This window comes from Lissotriton vulgaris, chromosome 4_1 (genome assembly GCF_964263255.1).
Source record: "Lissotriton vulgaris chromosome 4_1, aLisVul1.2, whole genome shotgun sequence".
NCBI classification, from domain to species: domain Eukaryota; kingdom Metazoa; phylum Chordata; class Amphibia; order Caudata; family Salamandridae; genus Lissotriton; species Lissotriton vulgaris.
In genome coordinates, this window is record NC_141691.1 from 2,112,992,320 (window position 1) to 2,113,002,665 (window position 10,346).

The following is a 10,346-nucleotide window of genomic DNA, read 5'->3' on the forward strand; positions in this document are numbered from 1 at the left end:
AGCTCCGACATGAGCCAGTCCATGTGTCATCTGGACCATCGCCTGTAAGTAAGCCGCAGGCAATTTCCACTTCTCCATGTCTTTGCTTCTCCAACAACCCTCGTCATCTAGTACCCCATCTGCTGCCCAAGCCGCAAGTTCAGATTCTGTGGCTGATTTTTGAATATCCCGTATCTCTGCTCTAGCATCACTCCATCGCTCAGCCTGTGATTGTACCACATACATGGGGGAGCTAGTTCGGGACATAGCCGTTGCCTTGCTATGCTGTCTGCAAAGGCATTTCCTTGACCCACTTTATCCGTAATCTTCTTATGGGCACTACACTTCACTATCGCTACTTTTTTAGGGCTAAGCAACGCATTTAGGAGATCACGCACTAACTCTCCATGCATAATGTGCTCCCCGTGTGATGTCAGAAACCCGCGTTCCCTCCAAAGAAGCCCGAAGTCATGGGCCACTCCAAAGGCATACCGGCTGTCCGTGTATATGTTCACACATAATCCGGCACTCAATTCGCAGGCTCTCGTTAAAGCTATCAGCTCTGCTGCCTGAGCCGATTTTTGTGGTATTCTAGCTGTTTCTACCACCGTCTTAAGAGTCGTGATCGCATATGCTGCGGAAGTCGTACCATCTGGCAGCCTTAAACACGATCCATCAACCCACAGTTCCCCATCCACATCAGGAAGTGGCACATCCTGTAGGTCAACACGACCCTTTGTCTGTTCCTCAGTCAGGAAAACACAGTCGTGATGTTTTTCTTCCTGACCCTCCTCAGCCGGATAGGGCAATAAGGTGGCAGGGTTCAAAGTAGCGCATCTTTTCAATGTTATGTGTGGCGCTAAGAGTGTCAGCTCGTATCCTGTAAGTCGTGCACTCGTGAGGTATTGGGTCTTTGTTTGATTTAACAGGGCGTCTACTGCGTGAGGGACTAACACCAATAATTTGTGTGATAACACTATGCCCTCACTCTGTCATATGGCTACTGCTGTTGCCGCTACTGCTTGAAAACACCCAGGCAACCCTCGTGCTACAGGATCCAAAATGGCAGAGAAGTATGCACATGGTCTCTGCTTATCCCCGTGTAATTGCACTAACACTGACAACGCGCACCCATCATTCTCGTGTACGTACAATGTGAAAAGTTTCGTGTAGTCTGGTGTTCCTAACACGGGTGCGGAACAAAGGGCCTGCCTCAACTGTTCAAAAGCTTTCTGACATTCATCTGTCCACTCCTCTATCATTCCCTCTACCCTGTGTTCCCCGAACCTGCGCCAACATCACCTTCGTTTTCAATTCCTTCGTCTTTTTCTCTGCACTTTCTTTAGCCTCCACTTCCTGCCGCTCATAGTACTGAGCCATAGTTAGCAAGGACGCAGGGGTCGCCGTGGCCCAGGAACTTTCACTCGACTTCAATCGCTTTGCAATCTCTGGTAGGAGATTAGCTACATACTTATCTACAAACAAATGCCGACCCGTATCGTCTGTTAAAGATTGACCACTGTAATCATGAAAGGCCCCCTCGAAGCGCGTAAAGAAATCTGAAACCGTTTCATCGGGTTTCTGTTTGCACGACGTTAACATGGTCCAATCAATCTTTTTGGATGGAACAAGCGTTTTTAATTTATGTAAGATAGCTGCCGGGAGGTCTAGGATTAACTGACAGGGCTTACATGCTGGTGCCCTATCTAAATCTGCAGCATTTATTTCTTTCCATGTCCCCCCCAATATCGTTTCATCATTATTTTTACGAATCTGCCGCCACATATCAGGTGGTAATATCAACCCAAAAAACAAATCTATGTCTACGAGAGTCATCACACAAGACGATATAGCCCCCTCCACCCCTTCATAAAATGCCGCTGGATTCTTCCGAAGATCAGGTAAAGAATTTTTCAATGCCATGACATCTGCTCTATTCCATGGAGTGTAAACCCAATTATACACAAAATACCCTTTCGCATCCTTTGACAATTTATCCTCATCCGTACCTTCCCCCCTCGGCGGAACATACAGAGGCGCAGCTTCACGCATAGGCATAACATGCAACGCAGAACTCTTATCTGAACCACGGAGAGAACACTCTCTGGCCTGCCCATTATTCTCCCATTCGGACTCCTTTTGCCTCCTTTTCCGCTCCTCCCGCAATTGGGTTGTCTCATCCCTCAGCTTGATCAATTGCGCAAACAGGTCATCGACATCTGAAAGATCAAAATCACCTTTAGTCAAATTTTCACGGTACACTGACAACACTTTGGGTTCTAACGTATCAGAAAACTCACGATATGCACCTACAACCTCATCAGCCAAAGTAGACAAAAAATACATCAATTCAAGATCCGTCCACCCTGTCTTTTCTGATATCAATTGCTCCTGAGTAACACTACGCTTATTCACTTTTCGAGCCCAACTACGTAGATGAGCGGACCTCGCCGCAGTAAACCTGAGAGCAGATACACTCTTCTTGTCCGACTTATCCTGTCCGTCATCATCGGATTCCACAGCTGGAGCCGTCGGCGTAACGTACGGAGGCGGTGACCGATCTAACAAAGAGAAATCATCAATTTCATTATTAAGGACAGGATCAAGTGGTCGGCGAATTGGAAACTGACCAGTCGTTTGCAAATTACGTTCCCGTTCCTCCCTTTCTTTCTTCTCCTGAGCCTCCTTTTCCTCAAGCTGTAAAGCCTTATCCCGAGCAGCCTTGCGCTGCTCTTTGTCCGCCAAGGCAACCTCACTCTTCATTCGCTCACGCGCCGCTTTCTCCCACATTCGCACGCAATCAAACATGTTTTGTCTAGACCTGCGTTGAAACATACATTGCTCTACAAATTGTATTTTACTCAAATCATACGACCCGTGTAGAGGCCATTGCAATTCAGGATCGGCCTTGGTGTATTTATGCCATAATTTACTGTACATAATAGGGGGAAGGCCAAATTTTATATACATGTCCCTATTTGGAGTTCCCGTTGGGGGAGCCGGCTGTGATTCCGCTAACCTAATTGAGGTACCTTCTCCAAGACAACACATTCCTCGGAGTGTGCTGAAAACAGGCATGTTCAAAAAGTATCACGAAAGCATGACACCGGACAAAATGGCACTTACAGGTCTTCACACGATTGTGCCGCTCAAGGAAAAAAAACAAAGTTAGAGAAACATCTCTACATGCCTGCCTATGTGAAGTGCACTACACATATAAGTTCAAAGATCACAAATTCACAATGTTAGCTAACTCAAATCAAAGTTCATAGGACTCGGCAAGCGTCCGAAGACTACCTCACCGATCACAAAGCACAGATTTTCAGTAAGCGTCCGAAGACTACCTTACCGAACACAAATCGTAGGACTTCAGTAAGCGTCCGAAGACTACCTTACCGAACACAAAGCTTACCAAATTCTCAAATGTCCAGATTCCAACTGCCAAGGTCTTGTAAGCCAAATCAGCCAAACGGCACTTTCTCAGCGATGCGGACACTTCGAAGACTCAGTCGGAGACCGGCGCCACCTGGAAGGTCAGATCGGAAGGAAAGGAAAAACACCGTGGCAGCCAAGACTCGGGTCACTCGTGGCAGCGCGCGCCCATGGCGGGTTTCCAAGCCTTCGTCACGACCTCTCCTTCGGGCATCCGAGTCGCCGATGAGTCCCACCAGAGTCGCCAATTGAAGTATTCGGGGGTTCCCAAGGCCTACACGCACCGGAGATAACCCACTCACACTCAAGAACTGTTGGCACGGAAACTGTAAAAGGCAAAGAACAAGTTTATTAAGACCCCATGGGGTGGTGGTACACTCAAACAGCACCCTTCGGCAATGCAAGAGGTATCACACCGAACATCGGTGTGACCCCGTTTATATACAGTTTTGGGGTAATAAAAGATAGACGGCACAAGTTAAGATACATTTTCGAGACATATATGGTCATGTTCTGGAATACTGCCAGCTCATTGGAGGGGGCACAACTCCGCTGGTCAGTTTGGTGCACATTCCTGAAGGTCTACGGGTCAGTGGGAGCTGCGCATGTGCGGCTTGACCAGTACTAAAAATAGCCTGTTGCTGGGCAGACAAGAGTGGTCAGTGGAACGGACAACGGACTAAAGGACACGTCGGCCACGAGGCCGCTCATGATCTAAGATGGCCGCCGCAACATTCAAAATGGCGTTATCGTATATAGCCAAGTTAAGGAGGACAACGTGTAGGTTCAGCTAATCGCTAATACGAACAGGCCAATTACAACAGAAAGATTAGAGGAAATGCCCGCCATCCCATCTGCAATGTGACCTGAAATATTTGCTGAGGAAGAAGTTGGTGGTGAGAAAGTAGGATGATTTTTAGGTAAAAACACAAATTGTGGTTTAGGCAACCTTCCCATATATAGATGATATGTAAGCTGCACATAAAATGTAGTGTGTAACTCAATAGGCAATCGTAACCTGTAATCCTCACAGAAGATAAACAAAAATAGGCACTTGGGATATCAAAAAAACTTCCATTACTGTTCTCAACATTGACGTCAAGTGAAAATGGTTTTAAGATACTTCATCAGGAGAGGCATCAATGTGAAGATGATAAAATTGAGTTGTATATGAAAGTTAATGATGACCCACTATGTGACGCAGCTGGGGTGTTGTTTCCTCCAAAGGAAAAGAGGTTATCGGCATAGAGAAAGCTCCTAAAATTGTGACGCTGTTTGAATGTCGCAAGACTAACATAGCCAGGCTTATGTTGAATAGAAGCAAATTTTTACAGGCAGTAATGTAGAGACATCAATGAAAATTCCTTAAATGACATGGTGCATTGTGCAAATCAGAAGAGACATTTACCCAAATTACATGTTAAAAATATAGCTGGGTTAAATGGAACTTTGAAGCTGAATAAGTATCCATAACAGTAGGCATCTTACTGTAGTTTACTGTTAGAGAAATCAGCAGCATGCCACCATTTGAAGCAGGTATGCGATGTTTGTATTTAGTTGTCACCGTAGCTTGAAAAATACTCATTAAACATCAGAAAGGAGCTAGACGAATCCTTAAAGAGCATTAGCGTGGCACGGTGCGGCGCGCAAAATGGTGGGCGCTCTGAGGAAACTATGTCCGCAGTGAAAAGAAGGCCAAATTGAGCTCGCTTCAGGATATAAAAATGCTCACAGGGTGCGCGTCATGTTCCGGTATTGAGAATTGACGGCGGTCTGGCAGAAGGGTACGGAAATAAGTTCCCACGTTCGGAAGTTTGTCCTAGAGCAGGGGAGTCCTCGGCTCAGGCGGCCATCTTTATCGGTGCTGAAGCCACGCCCGACTATGTTTTTTCTAATTTCATTGGTTTTTGGGACCTGGATTGATAGAGCAGATCTGTGCAAGGGTTTATGTAATCACTAGAAAATGCGCAGTAAAAAGACGTAATAAGAGAAGAGCTGCGGCACTGTAATGAATCAGGACTCTAAGGCAGAGCTGCAGTAGTTCAAAGGAGGGTGTGCCCACACATCTCTGCTGCTGGACACACTGTACCTTATGGGGTGTTGCTGCTTTAAAAATCTGCTCCTATTTGTTATTCATAGCGCTTGCTGCCACAGATGCGTGGATTCATAGAGTTTGTGGAAACAAATATTTGTTTGTTGTCTAAGCCCCCACGCTGCACTTTCACAAGCATTAAGGCCGCGCCACTTTCTTTAGTAGATTTTACAAATAGATTTTTTTTTTGTAAAAGCCCCAATGCAGTGGTTACACTTTAATAGCTGCAGCACATCTTTTGTTAGATACTGATTTTTTATAGAAAGAGGCGCAGCTTCATTCACGTGAAAGTGTGGCATGGGGGCCTAGGCTGCAAAAAGAAATTTGCAATGTAATAGTTCTTGCATTTGCAATGCCAATAGCTCAAACTCTCGTAAAAGCGATACCTATTGCATTGCAAATGCTTGCTTAATTATTAGTCAGGAACCATTGACGTGTTTCAAGGCACATTTAAAGGTGCTTCCTGTTTATATTTGCTGGGTAAAGTATATACAAATATGGGCTAAAAGTACAGGCCTTGGGTGATTTTGCTTATTTTTAAAATACAGGTTTGTTGGTAGAAAACTGGCAAGGTGGGAACCCTATATGCCTAACATTACTTTATTTTCCAAAATGCATTTTCCCACTGTGGCAGCAAAAGTATTGGACACATGTAAGGAATAGGCAGAGTGGGCATGCAGGGTTCTCAGAACCGGTGTAAAAACAACAACAACAAAAAGTGTTGTTAACAAGTAATTGGTCTTTTAAAGACATGTGAAATTCTCAGATGAGACTGAAATAAGGCGCCAGCCAGACCCCCGGAAGCTCAAGACCCTGACTGTGTGTGTCTGGGTGACACCTGCATCAGCCCGTGCTGAGACACACCACAGGTGGGCGGCTGAAGCCCTTCCAGTCCTATGGGCATTGCAACGCATGCAACTCATTATCTCTATTTAGCATACAGTGTAGAAGCATTGGTCGCAATATTAATAATCCAGGGCCCTTCCTTGTATCCCGATGTTGCTAAGGCATTGTATAAGGGTGCTGTGGCAGACTGTGTCGAGAAGAATGAGGACCGCTGTTTCTCCGTTATCCAGAAGTGTTCGGATGTCGTCTGTTGCTGCAATGAGGGCTGTTTCGGTGCTGTGTTTGGCTCGAAATCCGGACTGAGAGGGATCGAGGGAGTTGTTGGATTCAAGGAAGGCGGCGAGCTGGCTGTTGACGGCTTTCTCAATGACTTTGGCGGGGAAGGGGAGGAGGGATATGGGACGGTAGTTTTTAAGTTCGGAGGGGCCGGCTGCGGGTTTCTTCAAGAGGGCGCTGAGTTCGGCGTGTTTCCATCTTTCTGGGAAGGTGGCAGAGTTGAGTGAGCAGTTGATGACATCAAGGAGGTGGGGTGCGATGATGGAGTCTGCTTTGTTGAAGATGTGGTGGGGACAGGGGTCGGTTGGCGATCCGGAGTGGATTGAGTTCATCAGGCGGATGGTGTCTTCAGTGGTGATTGGGTTCCATGTGCTGAGGATGTTAGTTGGTGGTGGTGGGTTAGAGGGAGGTGGGGTGGGTTGTTCGCCAGGAGTGTTTTCGAAGCTGTTGTGAATGTCGGCAATTTTGTTGTAGAAGAAGGCGGATAATGCATCGCAGAGGTCTTGGGAGGGAGTGATGTCATTAGATGCTGCGGCGGGGTTGGTGAATTCTTTGACGATGTTGAAAAGTTCCTTGCTGTTGTGGGCGTTGTTGTCGAGACGATCCTTGAAAGCTGATTTCTTGGTGGATCGGATCAGGTGGTGGTGTTTGTGGGTGGCTGCCTTGAGGGTGGCCATGTTGTCGGAGGTTGGGTTTTTTCTCCATGTTTTCTCAAGGGTGCGGCATAGCTTCTTGGATTTTTTAAGGTCATCATTGAACCAGGGAGCTTTTTTGTTGCATGAATTGAACTTTTGCTTTTTCAGGGGTGCCAATTCGTCAGCGCTGTGTGTGATCCATTGCTTGAGTTTGGTGGTCGCTTGGTTAGGGTCCAATGAGAGGGTGGGAGGGTTTTGGTGAAGAGATGTGAGGAGTTGGTCGGAGGTGATTTTGTTCCAGTTTCTGCGAGGAATAGGTTGTGGGTGGTGGTGGGTCAAGGTGGTTTTGTAGCTGAAGTGAACACAGCTGTGGTCTGTCCAATGGAGAGATGTGGTGCGGTCAAAGGAAATGTGCTTGCTGGAGGTGAAGATAGGGTCGAGCGTGTGCCCGGCTATATGGGTGGGGGTATTCACAAGTTGTTTGAGTCCAAGATTGGCCAGGTTGTCCAGAAGGGAGTTGGTGTTGCAGTCATGTTTGTTTTCAAGGTGGAAGTTGAGGTCTCCTAAAAGAATGTAGTTCTCTGAGGCGAGGGCATGTGGGCTGACGAAGTCCGTAATGTCATCGCTGAATTGAGTGCGGGTTCCTGGAGGCCTGTAGATTAGGGTGCCTCTAAGTGTGGTCCTAGGGTCAGTGTGGATCTGGAAGTGGAGATGTTCGGCGGTCGCAAGATTATCGTCGAAGCTGGTCGTGATTTTGATGGTGTTCCTGTGAATGATGGCGATGCCTCCTCCTGTTTGGTTGGTGCGGTCTTTTTGGATGATCTTGTAAGCGTCCGGTATGGCTATAGCGATGTCGGGTGCTGATGATGTGTTCATCCATGTTTCTGTGAGGAAGGTGATGTCCGGTGACGCAGTGTCGAGTAGGTCCCAGAGTTCAGTAGTGTGCCTGTGGACCGAGCGGGTGTTCAGCAGGATGCCCTTCAGGTGGTTAGAGTCGGAGCTGTGTATGGAGGAAGTGGATTTGGTGAGGGTCCTGAAGCAGGTGAACTTGCAGGAGAGGCAGGTGAATGGACCGTGGGTTCGTCCTGGGGTGGCTTCGCAGCATTGTGGTGTGCGTCCTGGGTTGAGAGCGAGGAGAGTAGCGGCATCATATGTGACTCTAGTGGGTTGGGTGCGGCGGGGGCCAGGGGGACAGGCGCTGGGCGCGGTCCAGGCGCGGACGGGCGTTGACGGGCTTACCTTTGGCGCACCTTCGGCGCGCATGGGGCGCGACCCCTGCGCGTGAACGCTGCACAGAAGTACATAAGTCATATATAGATAGTGGGGGGGAGTGGGGCGAGGGCGGAGCAGCTGGGAGGCGGGAGGCGGGGTGGATATCCGGGGAGGGTAGGCTAAACAACAACAAGATAGTAAACAAGATGGCAGTCGGGGCACAGACTTTCAATTACACGCTAATAAACTACTATTTGGGCACAGGGAGACAAAATAGTGAAATCAAGGCACCACAGACAAAGCTCAGCGTTACAGCGCGCTATGGAGGGCTAGCGCTATGCTAGTATGCTAATTAGTCCAATTGGGACTAGCGCTACGCTGTTAAAATAAACAACTCAGACAAACTGCACAACAGCTAATTTGATGGAGCGCTATGTAATTAAATTAGTAATCAAATTGGGTGCAGCAGAAAGCAGCAAAGCAGCTGAATGCACGATACCGCAGTGAGGTCGGGGAGGCAGCGTAAGGAGGAGCGACCGCTTCTGATGAGTCAGGACGGTCACAGAGGTCTCGTGGACAGACCGAGCCTGATGAACTGTGGGAGGGCGGAGCAGCTGGGAGGCGGGAGGCGGGGTGGATATCCGGGGAGGGGAGGCTAAACAACAACAAGATAGTAAACAAGATAGCAGTCGGGGCACAGACTTTCAATCACACGCTAATAAACTACTATTTGGGCACAGGAAGACAAAATAGTGAAAGCAAGGCACCACAGACGAAGCTCAGCGTTACAGCGTGCTATGGAGGGCTAGCGCTATGCTAGTATGCTAATTAGTCCAATTGGGACTAGCGCTACGCTGTTAAAATAAACTGCTCAGACAAACTGCACAACAGCTAATTTGATGGAGCGCTATGTAATTAAATTAGTAATCAAATTGGGCGCAGCAGAAAGCAGCATAGCAGCTGAATGCACGATACCGCAGTGAGGTCGCTTGTTCCCATTCTTAGCACTTCTGAAAGGCACCCTGAGTGACCTGTGTGTGGCTTCTGTGACCTGTGCGGTCTGAGTGTGACCTGTGTGGAACCTGTGCTCTCTTCTCATCCCAGGGCCCTCTGAGTTGAGGATTATTCTGGTCGGGAGATCAGGAGTGGGGAGAAGTGCGACCGGAAACAGCATCCTCGGGCGGATAGAGTTTGACTCCAGAGCGACTTCAAAAGCAGTGAAGAGTAAATGCAAGGAAGGGTCCTGTGTGTGGAACGGACAAAAGATCGTGGTCGTCGACACTCCTGGGCTGTTCAACTCCATGATCCCAAATTCAGCGATTGCTCAGGAGATTGCTGAATGTGTGGTGATGGCGGCCCCAGGCCCCCACGCCCTGGTCCTTGTGCTCCAGGCCACCGGTCGCTTCATCGATAAAGAGGCGGACGCCGTCCTGGACATCCAGACTTTGTTCGGAAAAGAGGCCTCGCGGTTCATGCTGGTCCTGTTCACATGGACGGATGACCTGGAAGAGGATGGAGTCAGCCTGGAAGAGTACATCCAAGACGCAGATAATAAACTACAACAGGTGCTCAGGAGCAGCGGGGGCCGCTACCTTGGCTTCAACAACCGGGCTAGAGGCGCGGAGCGGGAGCAGCAGGTGGAGGCGCTGATCTCACTGGACCAGTGGATGGTGAAGAACCGAGGGTCGTACTACACACCAAAGATGTTCTGGAAGGCGGAGGAGGAGATCCGGAGCCAGGAGGAAATGATCATGGGTAAGATGCGGAGAGCTGGGCGAAGTGATGAAGAGCTGCCCCCTCCTCGCCAAGGCCAAAAAGAATCTCCTGGCGGCAAAAACAGAGGGTGCGCTGGCAGTGGCATTTAGAGTCATTTC

General features: G+C 48.4%; 1 protein-coding gene across 1 annotated transcript in view; it reads left to right on the forward strand.

Moving 5' to 3' along the window:
- LOC147725147 (uncharacterized) overlaps positions 1–10,337 on the forward strand; it is a 45,321-nt gene extending 34,984 nt beyond the window's left edge. The window contains exon 2 of the mRNA XM_086918188.1: positions 9,577–10,337. Within this exon, the coding sequence (XP_086774314.1) occupies positions 9,577–10,337 (761 nt within the window). The remainder of the gene's footprint in view (positions 1–9,576) is intronic.
- The last annotated feature ends 9 nt before the right edge of the window (positions 10,338–10,346 follow it).